The sequence below is a fragment of the Anolis carolinensis genome, chromosome 1, assembly GCF_035594765.1.
Source record: "Anolis carolinensis isolate JA03-04 chromosome 1, rAnoCar3.1.pri, whole genome shotgun sequence".
NCBI lineage: Eukaryota > Metazoa > Chordata > Lepidosauria > Squamata > Dactyloidae > Anolis > Anolis carolinensis.
The window spans coordinates 310,232,562-310,254,508 of NC_085841.1; the positions used below are offsets into that span (position 1 = coordinate 310,232,562).

At 42.0% G+C, this 21,947-nt stretch overlaps 1 protein-coding gene across 3 annotated transcripts in view; it reads left to right on the top strand.

The window, feature by feature from the left end:
* papln (papilin, proteoglycan like sulfated glycoprotein) overlaps window positions 1–21,947 on the top strand; it is a 67,750-nt gene that overhangs the window by 37,117 nt on the left and 8,686 nt on the right. For 2 of the 3 annotated variants that reach the window (XR_010002036.1, XM_008103950.3), the window contains exons 11-22: window positions 102–228; window positions 1,394–1,459; window positions 6,875–7,082; window positions 8,153–8,329; window positions 9,783–9,939; window positions 11,135–11,221; window positions 12,045–12,309; window positions 12,411–12,525; window positions 14,679–14,808; window positions 16,560–17,196; window positions 18,478–18,612; window positions 20,056–20,180. Coding sequence is in view for 2 of the 3 variants with exons in the window: in XM_008103950.3 (XP_008102157.2) it covers window positions 102–228; window positions 1,394–1,459; window positions 6,875–7,082; window positions 8,153–8,329; window positions 9,783–9,939; window positions 11,135–11,221; window positions 12,045–12,309; window positions 12,411–12,525; window positions 14,679–14,808; window positions 16,560–17,196; window positions 18,478–18,612; window positions 20,056–20,180 (2,229 nt within the window). In the remaining variant the exon portion in view is untranslated. The remainder of the gene's footprint in view (window positions 1–101; window positions 229–1,393; window positions 1,460–6,874; window positions 7,083–8,152; window positions 8,330–9,782; window positions 9,940–11,134; window positions 11,222–12,044; window positions 12,310–12,410; window positions 12,526–14,678; window positions 14,809–16,559; window positions 17,197–18,477; window positions 18,613–20,055; window positions 20,181–21,947) is intronic. The other variant, XM_008103955.3, reaches the window with a different exon arrangement.

The following is a 21,947-nucleotide window of genomic DNA, read 5'->3' on the forward strand; positions in this document are numbered from 1 at the left end:
CTATTGTTTTTAAATGCTATGATTGTAATCTGATTGCATTTGAATTGTTGCTCTGGACTGTTGGCATTCACCAGAGTGCTTTGCTGTTCTTTCGCATGTAGGTTATCAGTCACGTCTGGTGTTTTGCACCATTGACAATGAAGAATATCCAGGCTACATGTGCAGAGATAAACCACAGCCAGAAAATAACCGCACTTGCAATCTCCAGCCATGCCCCCAGACAAAACGGTGAGGCTCAATGTTGTTTTTATAATCTGATTTCTGAAATGGTGTACAATTTAAGAACTTGGCAAGTCCTGAACTTAAATGTTAGAGTCTCTTTTCAGCTATTAATGTTCTCATAGGAAATCCACATCTGGGGACACTATGACTTCTAATGCACATACCCAGAAATATATAAAGGCATTGAGGGCCAAAGCAAATAGTTATTCCAGGAGATGGTCTTAGTATCTCTGGCCATACTAGAAGGAGAAAGGAAGACACTTATTGCTGGACTGCAGAACTTATCTTGGTTCAGTAGAATGCAGCCATAATGGTGGCTGCAATAAGTACGTATGTGCAGCTTTAATTTAAATTTAATCCAGGATGGTACTATTTGCATGTGGTGCTTTTTACAACCAGTGGCAACACTAGAGAAGTTTAGCCCGGGGGGGAATGTGACCACACTGGGCGATATCATTAGAGGAGGATGACATGTAGCATGACAGTTGCTCACCATCCATCTCAGGACCCCCCAATCACCCCCTCTATTGGCCAGGGTGCCTCTGTCATTCTTCGGCTGCAGCTGATGGTGGGCTTGGATGCTGTTCCTACCAGAAGACCCTTCCTGAGTCTTGTAAAGCTGCTGGCCAAGCCAGCAAAGGGAGGTGGTGATGGCACTGGCAGCCATAAGTTTCTCCTATTCCCCTGAAAGGAAGTGCAGGGCAGGCCACGGTACTTATCTTTAATAGGTTCAATTCCTTGAATTAGTCCCAAGTTGGACTAAAAACCTGGCTCACTGTCAATGAAATCTTCAGCTGTCACAAATTCCTGTATTCTATCTGTTTTGGGGTTAGCTGTTGGATGATTCTACCAACAGTTCTACCATATAGCCCCAATCCAAATGTTTAACTAATGCATCTCCACACTTGCATTTAGCTTCACCTTGAAATAATGTTATGCAACTAAATTATAGGAAACAGACCCAGATATTTCTATATACATTAGTAATAACAACAACAACAACAACAACAAATCTTTATTTGTACCCCGCCACCATCTCCCCGAAGGGAGTTGGGATGGCTCACAGAAGCACTCCAAGTGCCACATATAAACAATACACAAGTCTAAATACAATGACATAAGTATAAACATAAGTATTATAGGCTTTAAAATCTCTGTTCTATATATAAAGGATGTCTTACCTCTATCTGCCGGGAGCATGGAGCCACAGCACAGCATGGAGCTTGCAAAGGAAGAGGTAACAAGGGGGAAGAGGTTTCAGCAATCCTACAGAGCTCTTCTTTCCCTTCTCCCTGCCTACAACAGTGGTCTTCAAATTTCCTGGCCCGTGTGTTCCTTTTTTTAAATTTCAATTTGTCTATGGGAGAATTCTTATCTCTCTTGTAGAGGATTCTAGGCTGCACACTCTGTTTGTGTGGTCCAGAATGCATTGCTTGGTCATTACTGTAGGAATAATTTGCTAATAATGAATTAGACTGCCATACTTGCCAAGGGACATTCTGAGGTGGGTCTGAGGAGCACAAGGGTTCATAGGAACATGATTTGAAAGCCACTGCCTTAGATCCCACTGAGAATCCTTGAAGGGTTTTCTCCAGGGTGATGGTCTCTCTTGCTGCTTTGGCGGTGGTTGCTGGTGAGGATGAGCTTGGCTTACATAGGTAGCAGCGCTTTTTACTAAAGATTGTGCATTTGTGTATATCTACTATGTGGAGTGGGAAAAGACAAAAATATACCATGGGACTTTGCTTTCTTTCTTTTTGCCACTAACCTGAATGACGATTTCCAATTTTCAGATGAAATATACTGGGGATTGTATATAGGCTATATCCTTAAGAGTTTACAAGAAAGTCTTTCCACTAAGTAGGATTACCACCACAATTGACAAAATGTTAGAATTTTGTGAAAAACTCATACAGGTTGAGTATCCTTTATCCAGAAATTGCAAAATCTGAAATACCCATATGGGTGGCTGATATAGTGACACCTTTGCTATCTGATGGTTCAATGTACACATACTATGTTTAAAGCACAAAATTATTAATAAAAATCCAAAATAGCAAACACTTCTAGTCCAAAGCATTTCAGATAAGGGGTGCTCAATTTGTCCTTGTCACAATGCATAGCTAATTTGTTGAATTCTTTGCTGTATGGTATAGTGGTGGTGATGGTTTCTAATTTTGATGGCTTTCAAAAGAGAATAGACAAGAGAAACAGGTGTAGAGTAGATCTGCCAATGTGTGTTGTCCATAGTAATTACATGGAACCTCTGGAATCAGACTGCTATCACTGGATACCAACAGATTGGAATAACAGAAGAAGAGATCTATTTCTTTCAAGCTCAGCTTTTGACTCTGGTTGTGGTATCTGAATAGCTTTCATGAGAAACATGATGTTAGCCTGATAGATCTCTCATCTGATCCACCAGAGCACTCAAGCACTATAAAAGCAGAAAGGGCTACTAAGAAGACCTTATCCAATTGAGCCTTGGAGTTTTCCACATTTGTAGTTCATATCAGAGTTGTTCCTGCCTCACCGCTAATCTATTATGTCCTGAACATCGTGGAACCACTTGCTGCATAGATCTAGTCTCACCAATATTGAACTTGCTGTTCATGTGGTGAGGATGGGTCACTGATAGCTTGCATAGTTTGCAATGCTCACACCGAAAGCCAAATTCTGTTCAGGCTTTCCACAAAATTTATAAAAAGGACACATCGTATTTCAAAATCAAGTTTTTAACAAATTAAGCCAAAAAATAGGAGTTCCCAAAGGTTTGGGCCTGTTTGAACAAGATATCCTAGGATGGTTTCGAACAATTCAAACAGTAAATTCAATCTATATGGAATTGGATCCATGATCAAGTGGGATTTAGACATTGGTTTCCAGATCATATTCCAACACTCAATCCATTTATACCACTCTGGTTCTCTGGGCCCACTCGCAACTCTAATATATACTGTCTGTGGGAAGTTGCTTTGTATGTTTCTTTCATAATCGAGACAGTTCTTGCTCTAGGTTTTAAGAGCTTTTGGGCAAGACACACATGGTTTGGGCTCTTCTCCTTTTGTGGGCCCTCACCTACAACTACTTTTTTACCTGATACCCCTGATTTCCCAGGCAGTGTGGTCAGTGGTTTTTTTGTAGTTGTAGTCTAGACCACTATGGTCCAACCTTTAGTTACCCGAGGGCCAATCAAATTTTAGTATAGGCATGTGAGGGCCAGAGACATTCCAGAAAGAAAACAAATTACATATTTGGAAGCAGTAAGAAGGGTAAACGATTTTTTTTCCAAATGTTAAATTAAAATATTTTTCCAGTAAGAAGTGCAAGGGCCAACAAAAATGAATTGGTGGGCCGCATGCAGCCCACAGGCCACGGATTGTACCACACTGGTCTAGACAATAAACTTTCCCAGGTTCTGCTCCTTATTCACGAACATTGTTGTTAGCTGCTCACTTGACAGGGAGAGAGAACTAGTCATCTTTCTTTCTTTTAAAAATATATATTTAATTTATATTTTTATAAACCTTTTCCGTAGTATAATAGTAAATTATCCCCTATTCAGCCTTCCCCATCACAGCTGCATTTGTTTCTTATCCTTGCCATTGTTGACATTTACTTTTTCGTTCCCTCTGGATCAGAAGCTAAAAAGGAGGACTAAGAGAGAAGGGAGCTTGTTCTTGGGTCCCCATCTGGGAAATGGACAATACCAAAGCCTAAATGTACTGAAGGGCTCCAGTTCTGAATTTTTTTTAAAAAAAAGGTTTTCAAAGGTTATTAAAGCTCACTTTATTTCTGATGCCACTCATAGGCTGGCAGTAGGGTGATGCTAGAGAGATTTGTTTCATTGCAGCGAGAATAGTGGCTGTACCAGAGGGGAAAATATAAACATATTCATTCATGACAAGGTGAATCAGGGAAACTTCCTCTTGGGATTCAAGGGTGAGATAGCACCAATTTTGATCATTTGCAATTCATTTTTTTTTTTGCTTGACCATGATGAAGGAGCTGGCTTGATTGATTTCTTGCCATTTTTTAAACAAATGATTTCCTTTAGGGATCTGTTCTCCAGTCCCAAAGGCACTCTCATACCCAGCATGTCTTCTCCCCATGGATGCTACTAGGTAATTTAAGAGCCTGCTGTTAATAATCTTGCCAAGCTTGTGGCAATGGACTTTAAGATATTAGGCATTCATGCTTATTGCTTCATTTCTAAAGCACACAACTTACACATAGCTCCAACATTCCTCACTTTACAACTGTTTCTACATTCCTGATATATTAGAGCAAAGCAATCAAAACAACACAATCGGGAAAAGAGGAATCATTCTGATTTAAAAAGGTAAAATGGATATGTGTCCGTTTTCCTAATGCCTAACAGTTACTTAAAATAAGCTAAATGATAATATATTTTGAAGGCAAAAAGAATACAATGAGGATATATAACCATGTAGAAGCGTGTCATTTGCCCTTCTCTGAGGGTGGATCTGGACTCCGGACCCAAAGTCCAGTCCTTTGTCACTACATTTCTATGACTCAAGATGGCTGCATCTGCTTGTACTGTTTCTTTAGAGAATAAGGCTTGGATGAGCAAAACGTCTGAGGCTGCTTAGTACAAGCAAATGGCTGTCCAGAATGTTGACTCAGGGTGCAACCTTTGTGTACGAATATAAAATCCTTGCATTGTCACCTGTGTAGTTAGGGTGGGTGGTGGAGATTCACCAGAAAATTATAAGATTTTAAAACAGGCATGGGTAAACTTTAAAGCATTTTTTAAAAACAAAGATTTTATAATAACATAATTCATTAATATTGAAAACAAGGATATTCCAGGCAAAGGATACAAATAAGAAAAGCTGGGGAAGGATATAAATTAATATGCTAAAAAGGAACAACTTAAAGTAACTCATATAAAATAATGGTATGGAGGCTCGTCTACAGATTCATCACAAAATGTGTACAGTCAGCCTTCCACATCTGCTGGGGTTTGTGGCACAGGACTCCTGCATCAGTGGGAAAGTTGCAAATAAAAAAAAACCACTATTTTTTTAAATCTGAGGGGACACAGCCCTAGGAATCACTAGGTTCTTCCACGTACAGTGGAAGTTGACCATAGAATCGCACTGGAAAAGCTAGAGATCCCAAGAGAAACCACAGTAATCAAATCTACAAATTCCTCTGTATAGATAAAGGCTCTCTTAAATGGAAGCTTACTCATTTCAAAACTATTTGAGTCATCTTTAATTTGGACACAAAGGAACCAAAACATTAAAAGATTGACATCAATCCAGAAAAAGTGGGTTATTTTAAGAGTGTCGTATCTAGCCAACTTTATTTAAATCATATGTCAAAGTAGAGAAGTCCCTGAGAGATGTGGTTATTCTGCTGAGAGTCTCTATCACCATAATCAGTGCTAGGCATGAAACCTGTCTGAGGAGTAGTGAAAGGGAGAAAGGCTTCAACTTTTCCCCATGTACCATTTTTTATTTATATATAAAAAAGATTCTCAATTTGCTTTTACATCCATGAGGGAAAATACTAGGACTCTTTAGCTATTCCCCCGCAAGTAGGAAAGCAGTTCAGAACAATATCTGCATAACATAGACCCTAGAGCAAGCATAGAAAAACTAAGGCCTGGAGGCCAGATGTGGCCCCAGGGTGCTTACCTCAGGCCCTTCTCATTTACTCTGTCCTCTTGGCATAAAGACACGGCAGCCTGCATCAGCTGAGAGCCACCTGGAGTGCTCTCAGCCACCACGTGTCTTGCCCTCCTCCTGACATAAGGATGGTGCAAGCAGCCCCATCCTGATACGGGAGGACAGCTCAAGGAAGACACGTGGTGGCTGAGAGCCCTCTGGAGCACTCTCAGCCACCCCCTATCTCTCCTTCCTCCTGGCATAATGCCAAGAGGACAGCCCAAAGATCAGGCCAGTCGCCACTTGTCCTGCCTTCCTCCCGGCATAAGGATGGGGCAAGCATCCCCGTCCTTATGCTGTGAAGACAACCTGAGGATGACCCAAGCCCTGCCCTGGCCCTGCCTTCTCCGAGGCCCTACTCCTAGTGGGTCCATGCCCACCCAGCATACAAAGAGTCCCACTCCCCCCTAGCCGGGCCCGCAATGCGGCCCCAAGGCAAAAAGGTTTCCCCATGTCTGCTCTAAAGTTTAAAAAGTAGAAGTTAAGAGTTATTTAGCTGTTATCACAAAACACCTTGCTTTCTCTCAATAGTATATGGACCATTGCTTTATCAAGGCCAGCTCAGTTGCTTAAATGCCATTCCTGGGAAAGCGCCTTCATTTCCCAAACACTTTCAGCATGAATGCAACCTTTAGTAATGCAGTCCAAGATTGTCTTCTTTATTGCATTCTTTTGTCATCTTGAATTGGCAGTCACGCCATTCTAAACACCTTTGCAGAATGTTCATCATCAGACAAACCACTGCTTTCCATTCAGATACTTTGATTAGACGATACTAGTTCTTGTATTTCATAGCAGACTGATCGGTTTTGCAGACAAGAAGAATGCTTAATAAATACCAAAAAAGATAAAGCTTTTCTTTGAGATGGCAAGCCTTGCTTTAGCTGCTGGGAACCTTCTTGCTGCTTGTGGGGACTTCTTGGTTCCCTAAAAGAAAGTTGCTTTTATTCTTACAGTTGGAAAACCGGGGCTTGGGGACCTTGCTCAGCTACCTGTGGTGGAGGCACACAGGCCCGCTCGGTTTATTGTGTCTCCTACAATGGACATGGGTCTCAGGATGCAGTGGATGATGCTGAGTGTGCATCCTTAACGGAGAAACCCCGCAGCACACAGCCTTGCAATATGCGGCAGTGTGCAACATGGACCACAGGGCCCTGGTCTGAGGTGAGTTTTTATTGTCAATTCAGTGTACATACTTACTTATTTGAAAATACTTCTAAATAGTTTATCCTTAAAAATGATCTAAGCATTATATGCTTTGAAACATGATACTTTTTTTTAGAAAACAACATAAAAATCAGTAAAGCATATCAGTGACCAGTTGTTACAGAATTTCAATAATGGTCATGTAGATACCCTGTTTCCCCAAAAATAAGACCTATCCTGAAAATAAGCCCTAGCATGATTTTTCAGGATTTTTGAGGATGCTCAAAGTCCTACTTCAAATAATAAGCCCTAGTTATAGTTCACAAAAAGTGAATGTAAATAGTGTCCACGGAGCTATATGTAGGCCCTAATGAATCCTTTGGAACAAAAATTAATATAAGACCCTGACTTATTTTCGGGAAAACAGGGTATATAAACATTCATCCAGAGCAAATATGGTGAAGTTGGTCTGGGGAGGAGAAGGAAAGCTAGCATAGATTTACCTGGTCATCCAGAAGTCAAATAGGTCCTTTTTGTAACATTTCTCAGATTCCCCTGGCGATGGCTAGGCTTAGCTAGAGAATTCAGAGCCCTAAAAATAGCTGGTATTCCTGCTCTTAATATATCACCCATTACGTTATTCTGTACATGGACTTATTTCTCTATTCATCAGCGTTTTCCTCTTAAAATAAACAATACATTAATATAGCTCAAAATACTGCAAGTCTCATTTGCTCTTTCCATCAGAAGAAACTAAACTAAACTCTGTTGCATTGTTTTTCATATCAAAAAAGAAATGTTGTTTCTGGTGTAGCAAGATTTCAACAACATGTAGTAACTCTTTTAAAAATAAAGCATGTCTTTAGACCAGGCATGGGCAAACTTCAGTCCTCCAGGTATTTCGGACTTCAATGTCCACAATTCCTAGCAGCCTACCAGCTGTTAGGAATTGTAGAAGTTGAAGTCCAAAACACCTGGAGGATGGAAGTTTGCTCATGCCTTCTTTAGACAATGGTGCATGAAGAAGAAATGAATGCAAGCAATAGAGAGATGAATGTCTTGCAGTGGTCTGTTCCTTTTTATTCCAGTGCTCAGCTAGCTGTGGGGAAGGTGTTCAGACCCGGACTGTAAGTTGTAGGGCAGATCTGGGCTCTCAGATTCTGGATGCTGCCTGTTTGACAGAACCCAGACCACTACATGCTCAGCCCTGCGTTGGAGAGAACTGTATACAAGAGATTGGCTGGCATATTGGAGACTGGGGGCTGGTGAGTATTGCACATATCTGCTTGCTGTCCTGTTTCCTAATTTGTCATCTTCTTATCTGCTGCACTCTGTATCCTCCCTGATGAGTCTTTACCATTCTTAGCAAGACCTATTTGCATAAGCACAGCCTTTCCTAATCATCCAGGGTGATGTAATCTAACGGCGAGAAAGTGGTCACTCCAAACATGCTTGAGACAGTATCATAGGACAACTTCTATAGACTTGAAAAGTGTATGTCTATGTGCCTTTAAGTCACCAGTCAACAAAGTAGTGGAGAAATCTATTCACATCATCACTTCCTCTGGAAATGAAGTTGCAAAGAGGATTTCGAAAGGGCTAGCCGTATTAGTCTGTTGCACACAAAGAAATGTGTGGCAATTCTTAAAGTATGAACTTCCATAGATGATAGTTCATGAAAGCTCATGCCATAATAAATGTCTTAATTGAACCAGGAATAGCAAAATATCTTAGGTGCCACCAGGCTCTTTATTGGTTTTGTCCAGAGAGGATGTAACTGAAAGTGCTTAATATATTTTTTGTTTGTCTGGAGTCTTATACAGTTGAATTCATTATTCTATTTGTATCTTTGTTTCATGTGAGCTATGGGCAGCTGCTAACTTTCAAACCTAATCCAGCCAGCAGGGCTCCCCAGTCCAGCCCATTGTTCAAATCATGTCACCTTCTTACGTTTGCTCTGACGTAGCATCTTGCCAGCCAGTTCCTGAGGCTGCTGAGAAGGTGTCACCTATTCCTTACTTTGATCAAGGAGTTGACACTAAAAGATTTTCTCCTTGAAGTGGCAACTTAGCCTATGCTCATGTATGTGAGTGAGTGAGAGGGAAGCATCATGCTGTTCAGCTGTTCTGATTTGGCAGTGACAGTCCAGATCACCCCTCTGTCATTCCACTTTTTTCAGCTGCTTTAAAAATGTCAAAATTTTTCTCTCCTCTTCCCATTTCTTTGTCTTCCTCAATTGCTGCAAAATGAGTTTGAAGTGCAAAAGTAATTGGTGTTCAGTTAACTCAGCAGGAGGGAGAGAAGGGAGCTTCTTCCTCTTCCCAGTAGGCTCGGGCAAAAGCAAACTGCTGCAGCCTTTCCTAGCTGTCCTTCATCAAGGACATTACTTGTACCTTTCGCCATCTTGACCATGGTCTGAAGTTGCTTGGCCACACTTTTCTAGCTTTACTGTGAAAAATTTGCAAGGCATGTAATAATGCCATGAGATGAGGCTGGGATCCCACCACCACTGATGGCCTCTGGTCCTTGTTGTGCTGCATTGGTTACCACCCTCTTCTGTATAACAATCTCTATCATCTTGTTGCTTGCCAGATTACTTGTGGCTCTGCTCATCCAAAAACGCTTTCTTTTAAGATTTACTGTCAAGACTTACAATGTCATTGTCACAGAAGTAGAGCTATAGCTCACTCTTAACTTGCCTTATACCTTGTGTTCAAGTGCTCCAAGAGCTGTGACTCGGGCATCCGAACTCGCCAAGTCATCTGTGCCGATGGCGACTCCAAATTCTACAACCACGAAATGTGCCAGGCCATCCAGCCACAGATACCAGCTGTGATGGGAAGCTGCAACACCCAGCCTTGCCATTTGCCACAGCGTAAGTGAAAATTGACAGATATTCCTATTTCTCTTTCAGTCTTCAAAGAGTATATTCTCAGTATCCATTTTAGAACCATCTGGGCTGTTAGGATGGACAGTAACTATGACACTTTTTAATACTCTCATCACTGCTTTGTTTATGTGTTATGCCCCCAAGAGAGTTCAGCTGTGAATCACGCCTTTGCAGAAATGGTTACTTGGTGAGAGATTACTCACGATTTGCTTATAATAGATTAAAAGGACATACGCTTGGTTAAAGTACATCATGTGGGGAAGCAAATCAGTACCTGGAAGTACTCTAGAAGACTTTGGACTAAAGAACATCACCTGAGGAGCAAAAGGACAGAGAAGAGTACAAGTTTCTAGCCCTACTTCGGCCAGAGTAATTTGATGTCCTGGCTCTCCCATATTTACTAAATTGCTGAATATCATCAAGGCCTAGAGGTTTTGAAGCCTTCAACACAAACAATAAAATCTCCTGTTTTATATACCAGTATAGTTTAAAGAAGCAATAAGAGACCTTTCCCATTTACCTATTCATGGGAGCGTCATAAGTCAACAAGTAACTTGAAGGCACATACACACAGAGAGAAACAAAATTGGTTCCCCAGAAAATGTCAAACAAGCTCAGCAAGAAGCATTAATTGATCATCTTCTTTGTTAGCAGATAATAACAAGATTTCACACCTCACACCCCAATGTGAAAGCCTACAGGACTGACATTTTGCAGCATTATCAAAGCAGAGCCCTGCCCACACCTTTTTGAAGCACAGTTCCCTCCTGAACACACATGCATAAACAAAATATATAAATGATGCTTCCTTTAACTGATATACATAAGAATAGAAAGAATTTTAGAGAGTCAGTGTGATGGAGTAGTATGTGTATTGGACCAGGACTCTGGAAAACAGGGTTTAAATCCCCCCTCAGTCATGGAAATCCAGTGGGTGGCCTTGGGCAAGTCACACTGTGTCGGCACCAGAGGAAGGCTAAGGCAAACCCCTTGTAAACAAACCTTGCAGAGAAACCCCAATGATAGATTTGCTTTAGGGACATCATGAAGGAGAAACAATATGAAGAAGAAGCAAGAAGAAATCATTTTGGCACAGACCAGTTCTCTCTGAACCCCCCCTCCCCCCGCAACTTTATCTTCAATAACGTTTTCTAAATTAGGACTCCTGTTCTTATTGCAGAGGTTCCCAGTATGCAAGACACTACGGGCTACGATGTCAATCGTCAGACCTTATTGACCCGCTATAACCCTGCCCGTGGCACTACAGGTTTGGAACCATTGGGTATTTTATTTCCTTTCTCTAATGTTTTGGTTATTTTGCCCTCCTTGAAGTAGTTCTAATACTTGGAGAGACTATTGGCCATTTTCATCTTGAAACCAGACCCCTTCCCCATTGTAAAAAGGTAAAGGTTTTCCCCTGACGTTAAGTCCAGTCGTGACTGACTCTGGGGGTTGGTGCTCATCTCTATTTCTAAGCCAAAGAGCCGGCGTTGTCCGTAGACACCTTCAAGGTCATGTGGCCAGCATGACTGCATGGAGCGCCGTTACCTTCCTGCCGGAGCAGTACCTATTGATCTACTCACATTTGCATGTTTTTGAACTGCTAGGTTGGCAGAAGCTGGGGCTAACAGCGGGCGCTCATTCCACTCCCGGGATTTGAACCTGGCACCTTTTGGTCCGCAAGTTCAGCAGCTCAGCACTTTAACGCACTGTGCCACCAGGGGCCCCATTTTGGGGAGGCCATATGTTTTAGGGAACTGAAAAAAATGTTCAGGAGCACATTGTGCTATGAATATAATCTGAAGGTAATTTTATATAACATTGTTAATAATTTTGTGCATGAAACAAAGCTTGTGTACATTAAACCACTAGAAAGAATGGTGTCACTATCTCAGCCACTCAAGTGAAAATTTTGGATTTTAATTTAGAGTATTTTGGATTTTGGAATTAGATTTCAAGAAAGTGGATAGTCCAACAGGATGAAAAGTTCCACTCTTGTTATTTTAACCATGTGACTGCCTCATTCTCATCTTAATCTAGTAATTGCAGGCAGATGATGTTTTATGACCCATAAAATATTATATTTTCAGTTTCTGAGCATGAGAGAATAAACCAAGCTGGCTCTACACATCACCACCAGCAGTCCAATGAAGATCACAACTCCAATTTCTTGCCCTTTCGATGGGACTCTCACTCAAGCTCCTCAGTGTCCCGCCGTCACAATTCCCATCAAAATATTGGGACTGATGTTCGTGATTGCAACCAGAGTCCTCATGGTTGTTGTTCAGATGGTGACACAGCTGCAGAGGGTCCCTTTGGGCAAGGCTGCCCACTTGATAGTTGTCATTTGAGCAGGTAAGGCAACCTGGTTTAATCACTCACTAGCAAAGCTGATGGTTTGGTTGATTTGAACATAGTACACTAGCAAGGACTTTTGTTGTTGTTTTTTCATGTAGATATGGATGCTGCCCTGATGGAATATCACCTTCTCAGGGTCCAAATAAAGAAGGGTGTGTGCAATATTACAGTGATGTTTATGTGAACAGAAATGAGCCTGCTGTCGCTCCAACGGTAAAAATACATCAATATCAGATACTATAGTTGAAATACCTTGAAAATAAATACTGAACACTAATATTGCACCAAGAAAACAGCAGATGTGAGGTTTTGGATCTTACTTTTTGTGTTCAGATGAACATAGGTGATCTTTCAGAGGCTAAGCCAGTAGTGTACCTTCCCAGAAGTGGTCGCTTTAAGGCTTTACAGTTTCATTTTAATTGTCCTATATAAAGAATGGAAGGAATAACAGTTCTTATCATCCATAAAATGGGTTTTAGATCAAATCAAGCCTGAACAATTTCCCTGGAAGCCATGGTAACTAAACTGAGACTTAGTATTTTAGACATAAGGCATAACTCAATGGAAATAAATAATTCTTAGAACACATTAGGAACAGAGGAAGATCACACTTAAGAGGTGGATATATTTAGCCCTATGTTTGCAAGTCCAAGGGCAATTGCCAGAAATTGACTCCCAACTCTTTCCTAAACCTAGAAGTGGCTACAAGACCACATTCTAATCCTAATGCGAAGGTGTATGCAACATACTTAAAAGAGTGAATTGCAACTTCTGGGGTCTCTAAGAAGAAGTAGCTCATTCAGTTATAAAAAGAGAAGTCTGGAGATGTTGAGGGCTGCAGAAATAGCCTTGGGATGCGTTTTGCCCAGTCGTTTGTTGAGCATGAGAGAAACAGAAGCCTCTCCAGCTGCTGTGGACTATGTTTGCAACACCTAATTATCAACCACAACACAGTTCCTTCAGACTTGGCAAAGTGTGTGGGCTCAGTGCCCAAGGATACTGATAGAGAGTTGGTGGGAGCATTGCCCAGTAGCTGACAGCTCAAACATTGTGGAGACTTTCTCTAGGAAGAAATACCCAGTTAGACTCTAGAGGGATACTGTTGGGTACTCCATGGGGTATAAGCATGTGACTCCCACTTAGTTCCTGTTGAACAAAGAGTCGGCATTGCAAACCTGCAGCAAAAAAAGCCCAATGTGTACCATATGTGTGTGTTCTTCTTTCCTCCTTTGCAAGTTCATTAGAGTTGTTTATGATCTAAATCCACATGCGGTTATAATTCCTAGGCCTTGTCAACACTGAAGAAAAATATCATTCACACTTTGTGGGAGCTGCAATCCTGACACACAGTGAGAATTCACTTGGTTCTTTGGGCTTTAATCCAGTTCAAAAAACTTGCCTTTTACCCCTCAGTTTTATAAAAACAAATCCAGATTTGTTTTGTTTGTATGTGTCTCCAGCCCTTCCCCTGGCTTGGCTTTACTGTAGAGTAAGGGTTAGTAGGAAGAACTGGTGAGAGGTGAGCATTCCTGCCAGGAAGTTGTGTGTGTTTACGGATACTTGCATATCTGTATATCAATATTAGCGCACGTCCGCTTGATACAGTGGTTCTCAACCTGTGGGTCCCCAGGTGTTTTGGCCTACAACTCCCAGAAATCCCAGCCAGGCTATTATCTGTTCAGATTTTTGGGAGTTCTTGGGAAGCCAAAACATCTGGGGACCCACATGTTGAGAACCACTGGATTAATAGAAAATATGTATATTTGCATGCATGATGAAAGGGAGAGACGGAAGTACCACAGCCATGATTGTGTGGCCAAAAATAACCCAAAGGATTGGAAATGTGGATTGTCCCCCAACAGTCCTGTGAATTTGCCAGGGAAAAATGTGTGGCTGTTTATGGCAATCTTACCACATATCAGGCATGGGCAAACTTCAGCCCTCCAGGTGTTTTGGACTTCAACTCCCACAATTCCTAACAGCCAGAAGTCTAAACACCTGGAGGGGTGAAGATTGCCCATGCCTGATATAAATGGTGTGTGCAGCACTAACAGGGTCGCTATAGGGTCAATGTCAACCAGGAAATGCAGTGCTAAACAAACTTTTTCCGCATCAGTGTAGACAAGTGCCCAGCGGCAGTTTCCTGAGGTTAATCAGAAGCAACTAGGATTGCCTTCTTGTCTCTCAAATTCACCCCATCAAATGCTGAAAAGGAAGATTTCATCACCAGTCAGTCTCCTTTTCTTCTTGGTACCATAGCCAGTGAAGGGAAACTATAATAAAATTGGGAATTATTTCTGGAATTAGTTCGTTCATGTGTGATCTTTCTCAAGCACATCTAATTGGTAGCATTGGCTTTGTCTAAGGCCAGCCGAGTTGTGTCCCAGCAGAGGCCGGCGGAGGAGTGCCGAACCTCGAGGTATGGTTGCTGCCATGACAACGTTGCCTCTGCTTCGGGGCCTCAAGGGGAAGGATGCCTCAACCCACCCAGCCAACGTAAGTGAGAGTTTTTGGTGTAAGAATGTGGATTCACCCAATGCTTCCTATAAATAGGGTGAGAAGGAGAAGGCATGCTTTTTATAACTATACACACAATCCCAAATGCAACCAAATGAATTATAATCCATGACAGAATTCAAACCATTTATGAAATGATACCATCAAGGTTCTAGTTGGTGAATTCTTCTGGCTTTGTGAGAGATTCCTGTAAAAACCCCATTTAATCCGGTGTGTTCTTTCAGTTTAGTTTTTAATAGGGCTTCTCAACATTCAGTGGTCTTGACAGGAAGAAACCATTAATACATTTCAGTTCTCGCCTAATTCCCATTCAGCCACCCTGAAGATCAAAAGCAGCATGGCCAGTTTTGGAGGGGCCAAATGACTGCAGCTTTGAAGTGTCCTGGCACTCTTCCATTTGTATAAAGCCGCATTGTTTAGCCCTGGCCAGTGGGCTTCTGGATGGGCATGGGGCCCAACTCAGAGCTAGTCATCCACATTTTCACTGAACACAATGTCAGCTTTTATATTGTAGGCCAGGCCCTTAAACTGTTGTTCTTGTTATGTGTCTTCAAGTTGACTCTGAGTCATAGAGACTCCATCATTGGGTTTTCCTGGCAAGAGTTACTTGCTATTGCTTTCTTCTAAGGCCCAGAGTGTGTGACTTGTCCAAGACCTCCCAGTGGGTTTACAGGGCTCAGTGGGGATTCAGACTCCAGTCTGCCAGAGTCTTGGTCCAGTGCTCAGATCAGTACATCATGCTGGTTCATCAAATGGCTGGCATCCTCTTAGTGGCATATATGTTCATGGATGATGAACCATAGTCATATTCAGTTGACAGTGGTAAGAGATTAAAATACATAGTGTGTAAATGAGCATTGCCTCTCTGTATTGACTGTACATTGCAATAGCATAAATGTTTGTCAGCCAGGTGCATTGACCAAACAATCCAAAATACCTTCTGCTACATTGATATTCAATTATAGGGGTTGCATAAAATAATTCCTCTGTCTGATTTCTACACTATATTGAAGCAATGTAGGATCTCAGTCACAATTTAGTATTGTAAATATACTCTTAGATACAAAGTGAGAATCAGACGGTATCAGAAGCAGGATCTCGATCAAATATTAATGCTTCTTTATACTGGATCAAAACCGAGTCTTTGATACTTTGCATCCTGATTTTGGATCAAAGAGCTTGTTAATAATTTAAAACAATGTCGCATGGCTTCCTTCAAATAATCCTCAGGGTTATATTTTAGAGATATTGTTTCCCCACAGAATTACTAAGACTTTTTGGTTAAATTTCTGGGAGGGTTTTCTGGTCATTAAGCCATAGATGTGTAGGAGAAGCGAGGATGGGACATTTTATCTATGGATGTAGGTTATGGCCAGGTTGAAGAGCATGTTAATTTTCCCCAGATGTTGCAGTTCAATGAAGATAGGCAATGCTTTTCCTCAACAGGGCCCAAGCACTGAACTGTTATTGTGATCAATTCTTCTTTGTCTTCCTAACATTATTTATACTTCATTTTTCCTCATATTCTACTTACAGTACTTTAAAAGCAAGAAGATAGATTTCTACATGCTGAAGCAATATGGTATGAGGTCTGAAATCAGGATTCAGGTTGCTGCCCTCTCAGATTTATTAGACATGTCTCTGACAATTGTGACTGGGGCTGATCAATAAATAATTTCTGTAAGGACTTAATTTGTGAGTGCTACTTGTTTTCTGCCTTTTCCTGATAGCTTATTCTGCCAGTTGTCTGCTACCCAGTGCCCATGGCCCCTGCGCAGACTGGACAACTCGCTGGTACTTTGTGCATGATGTTGGGAAATGCAATAGATTCTGGTATGGAGGCTGCCATGGCAATAAGAACAACTTCCCTTCTGAAGAGGAGTGCATGAAGACATGCCATGGGCCAGTGGAAGGAAGTGACCCGAGGCATCACCACCACCATGCGTCAGTTCCCAGAATTCACTCTGATTCTCAGCAACCTGCCAGAGAAGCCACTGGTCACAGGCATCAGGGAGGAGGTGAGGCAGCTTTCCATGCTGGGGCTCAAGGTGGCTCAGAAACCTCTTCAGGACAACATCACTCTGAGAGAAGCTGGACAAGGACTATGAGCATAGATGCAGTTCCTGAGTCTCCACAAGGGACTGGAATGCACTCAGCAATAGATGCGGGAAGAAGAAGAGACCCAGCCAACCATCTGCACGGTTTGGGGGGAACTCTATCCTCGGGACACTCTGAGAGGCGGATGACTATGAATGGTCAGACAATCCATCATGAACGTGAAAGCTGGAGGAGGGAATCTGGAGCAGATGGCTCGGTTGTGAATGAATTTGAGCACCAAGCCTCACCAGCCTTGCCGTCCCTAAACAGGTAACATTTTTGAACTGGGTATGCTTTCCTATAGGACAGCTGTTTTTCACAACCTGAATTTTTCTCCAAGGAGAATCTTCCATGTGACTCTGCTATAGGGATTGCTTCGGCTCCATAGTCAGTTTTCAAGACTTTCTTTTCCATTCTTAAGGGAATTAATTTTTAAAAGAAACATTCCTATTGATATTGCAAGGCTGCAGAAATTTCATTCTTTTGGATACAGCTCCTGGAGTGCCACAGCGTTCCTATAGTGGAATCCTTGGTCCATATTCTAATGCCAAGCAGTTGTGTTTTTCTAAAACAGTAACCCAGGCATGGGCAAACTTCGGCTCTCCAGGTATTTTGAACTTCAACTGTAGGCTGTTAGGAATTGTGGGAATTGAAGTCCAAAACACCTGGAGGGTCGACGTTTGCCCATGCCTGGTGTAGCCTCATATTTTTTGAGGAGCATTTATGCCAAGGGAGATAGATTAGGTCAGGAGACAGCTCTGTTTCCTGGAGTATTTAGACATGGGAGATTACTTTGGTTTCTCATCTTAAAATAACATTGTTCGAGATCAGTATTTCTCAACCTGGGGGGTCGGGACAAGACACATATTTCTGATGGTCTTAGAGGCTGGATATAGGTGAACTACAACTCCAAACCTTAAAGTCAATGCTCACCAAACCTTCCAATATTTTCTGTTGGTCATGGAAGTTCTGTGTGCCAAGTTTGGTTCAATCCCATCATTGGTGGAGTTCAGAATGCTCTTTGCTTGTAGGTGAGCTATAACTCCCAGCAACTACAACTTCCAAATGACAAATTCAATCCCCCCAACCCCACCAGTATCTGCATATCAGATATTTACATTACGATTCATAACAGTAGCAAAATTACAGTTATGAAGTAGCAACAAAAATAATGTTATGGTTGGGGGTCACCACAACATGAGGAACTGTACTAAGGGGTTGCGGCATTAAGAAGGCTGAGAACCACTGTTCCAGATGAAGAACTACATTCATTCTTCCACAGGAATTTATGTTAAACCTTTTGGGTTGTTTGGCATGCAAGTGATGTAATAGTGTTCATTCATCCCAGACACTTCATATTTCTGTCCATTCTGCTAAAGATGTGTCTCCTTTGGCTTCTTCCCAGCTTCTAAAATGATACAACTCACTTGGATTCATAGGACAAATTAGTGACTCCATTGTCCTTGCAAAAATGTTAGGCTGTTGTTTGTCTTCACCCAGGACCTTTGTTGTCCTGCTTTTTCCAGCTGCTTTTGACGTTATGTTTTTCAGAGTCCTCTTAGATGGATCATCATCCACAGCAGAAGCAGGTTTAGGACAAAGCATTCGTCTCCTCTGCAAGACAGGCAGTTCCCATTTCTCCAGAGTTGAATGGCTGAAAGATGGACGGCCAGTGTCATCTGACAGGTGAGTCTGGTCCCTGGATCCTTCCCACGTTGGTACATACACACACACATGCACACATCCTGCCAATTGATATAGGTCAGCATATAGGTTTGGAAATAAGTAGAGGACATTGACTTAATTCTTACATTTTGAGATTATGTAAAAAAGTGGAATCTGCAACTAAACGTAGCAATGTGGAATGCTCCTGTTTAAGCTGTCAGTAACTTGCAACCCTTCCCTTCCCTCCCCTGGTTCTTTTTCCTCTCCCTTTCAGTTGTCAATCAGTATTCTGTGCCCACTGACTAGGCTCTTCATGGAGCTATGGGGGGCAGGGGTGGTATCACCTTTCTAAAAAACCATATGTAGGGTTCCCCTAGGGGTTTGGCTCCTTGAAACCTTGCTCTTTTTGGTGGGTGGTGTCATTTTGACTGTATTAAGGCTCTTGGAAAGTTGTGTTTATTCTTAAAAATACAGTTATTGCTTTCAAACTGTACACATATTCTGTACCAAGAAAAGCAGAATTGTGACATTAATTATGGCAGTAGAAAAGCTCCTGCCTCTGGGCTGGGAACTTGAGGAGGAACTGACATTGTTGTGGGTTCCTCCACTGCACCTTTTCTGAATTACCCTTCATGGTAAGGGTGTTGTTTCTTGGCTTCTCCCACCTGCCAAACCTTTGGAAATCTTGAATTTCCATCCACAACAGCCTTTTCCAAGGGCAGAAAAATTGCCTGTAAACCCAAACTGCCTTGCTGGGAGAAGTTGTAATGTCATGCATACTTTTTTTAAACCTTAGAATGTTCTTTAATCTGTTTTCAGTGGGACAGATTGCTATCTGGCACTTTCAGGGAAAGAAGTAGACACACAGGCCCAGCACTGGTTTTATAATGGCTATATTGGTTATACAGACAAAGGGGAATATATACTCAGCATTCACTCCACATACATTCAATCATATCCATGCCCACCAGTTTCTTCATTTAGGCCGTCTTGGAAGGAGGCAGGTGTCCAGGCTCTGCATTCCCTGCAGATCTGGCACATTTTTCCAAGAGGAAAATGTCTCTTTACATAGCAAATTTTTGCTGTTGTTGTTCTCTTAATTGATTGACAACTTGTTCAGCCTCAATGCTGCTGTTTTTCTCTTCTGTTAATTGTGCTTATACTGATTCTTTTATTTTATGTTTTTATTTTATTTTACTGGTGGTTTTGTTTTAATGGATTATTGCTTTTATGTATGTTGGACTTTCTGTCCCATATGTAAACAACCCCGAGTCCCTTCACGGAGATGGTGGCAGGGTATAAAAATAAAATTGTTGTTGTCATTGTTGTTGTTTCTCTATTACATTTATGCCAGTTAATAATCACTTGACAGCAATAAGGATAGAACACTTGATGCCAGCCTCATTGTTCGTACTGCTTTTAGCCAGGGACAGTGTTTGATAAACTCTGCTTTTCGGACTGCAGGCACACCTACCAGTCGGACAGTTCCTTAGTGATCAGCCAGCTCAGAGCTGAGGATGCTGGGCTCTACATGTGCATAATTTCCAATGGGAGGACAGAACGTCGACAGATCGAGTTGAGGATCAAAGGTTACAACTGTTTCTCTTTTAAGACATTAACTAAAGCGTAAGGCAAAGGTCAAGTAGTATATTTTGGTTTTAAATGCTTTATTTCAGCTACTGGCAGGTCTCTTGGTGGTTTTCAGTAGGATCAACAAATGCTTCCAATTCCCTGATTGTTTTACACAAGTGAAAGGTTTCTTACTCCTTTCTTTCCTAAATTGGGCTGCTGAAATGAAGAGAGTTCGGGCTGACTAGGAGTGGCTTTTTGTTTGAAATGATTGTGAACTCAGTTTAGTTCTTGAGCTGGAAACACATTCCTAGAATTCTTCAGAACTGCTAAGGGAGCACCCTGCCCTTTACCTCTGAAGTATATCGCTTTCATGCCTTGCTTTGATTCAGAGTTTTAGTAAGAATAAATATAGCAGCCTGAAGTTTGCCTACCTGCTTTTCCATTTGGTGGTGGTAGGGGAGAGAATATCCTCTTATGTATTGTTCCTCTTAACTTCTTCCAATAATTAAGGCATTAAAATTGGAATGAGCCTTTAGAGCACAGGTGGGCAATATGTTGTTGAACTGCCACTCCCAGCGTTCCTCAGAATTGACCAGGATAATGAGAACCAAGGTGAAAGAAGAAAGTGCAAAAGCTGGGTTGCAGTTAAACATAAAAAACTAAGATTATGGCAATCAGACTGATAACTGGCAAATAGAGGGAGAAAATGTGGAGGCAGTGACAGACTTTATATTTCTCGCTGTGAAGAATACTGCAGTCGCAAACTGCAGCCAGGAAATCAGAAGACATTTACTTCTTGGGAGGAGAGCAATGACCAATCTAGATAAAATAGAGAAGAGTAGAGACATCACACTGGTAATGAAGGTCCACACAGTTAAAGCAATTGTATTCCCCGTTGTAGCCTATGGATGTGAGAGCTGGACCATAAGGAAGATAGATGCTTTTGAACTGTGGTGTTGGAGGAAAATTCTGAGAGTGCTTTGGTCCGCAAGAAGATCCAACCAGTCCATCCTCCAGGAAATAATGCCCAACTGCTCACTGGAGGGAAGGATATTAGAGGCAAAGCTGAAGTACTTTGGCCACATCATGAGAAGACAGGAAAGCTTAGAGAAGATAATGATGCTGGGGGAAAAGGAAGGAAAAAGGAAGAGGGGCCGACCAAGGGCGAGATGGATGGATGGTATCCTTGAAGTGACTGGCTTGACCTTGAAGGAGCTCGGGGTGGTGACAGCTGACAGGGAGCTTTGGTGTGGGCTGGTCCATGAGGTCACAGAGAGTCTGAAGCGACTGAAGGAATAAACAACTAAAAAATGGGAAGTTGCAGTCCAATAACATCTGATGGGTTAGACCTTTCACATTCCAGGTTTTGAGCCTTTTCAATATATTGCACGAGTGGGCCTGCTCATCTTTTTCCTTCCCATCTACATCCATCTTAGTGGAGCAGGGAGAGAAGAGGGCTGTGCGATTCCTTTTCCCAATAGCAATGTTTCATCATGAGGGGTATGAAAGTGTATGAGCACACAGTGTAGTGCTTCTAAGTGCCATGATAGCAAGCACTGTAGAGAGCACAGGGAGATACCGAGAAGTGCAGAACAAAGAGCTCCGGAGGGCCATGGCACATCTTGGCTGATGATACAATCATTCTGAGCCTGACTATGGGGACATGGCCACATGCTTCTCCGACCCGCTGCCCTCCAACCAGCCATGAATTGCCATGGAGATGTGGCTGTTTCAGCAAGACACAGGAGACATATCATAGTAGTTCCGCCTGCTGAACTTTTATG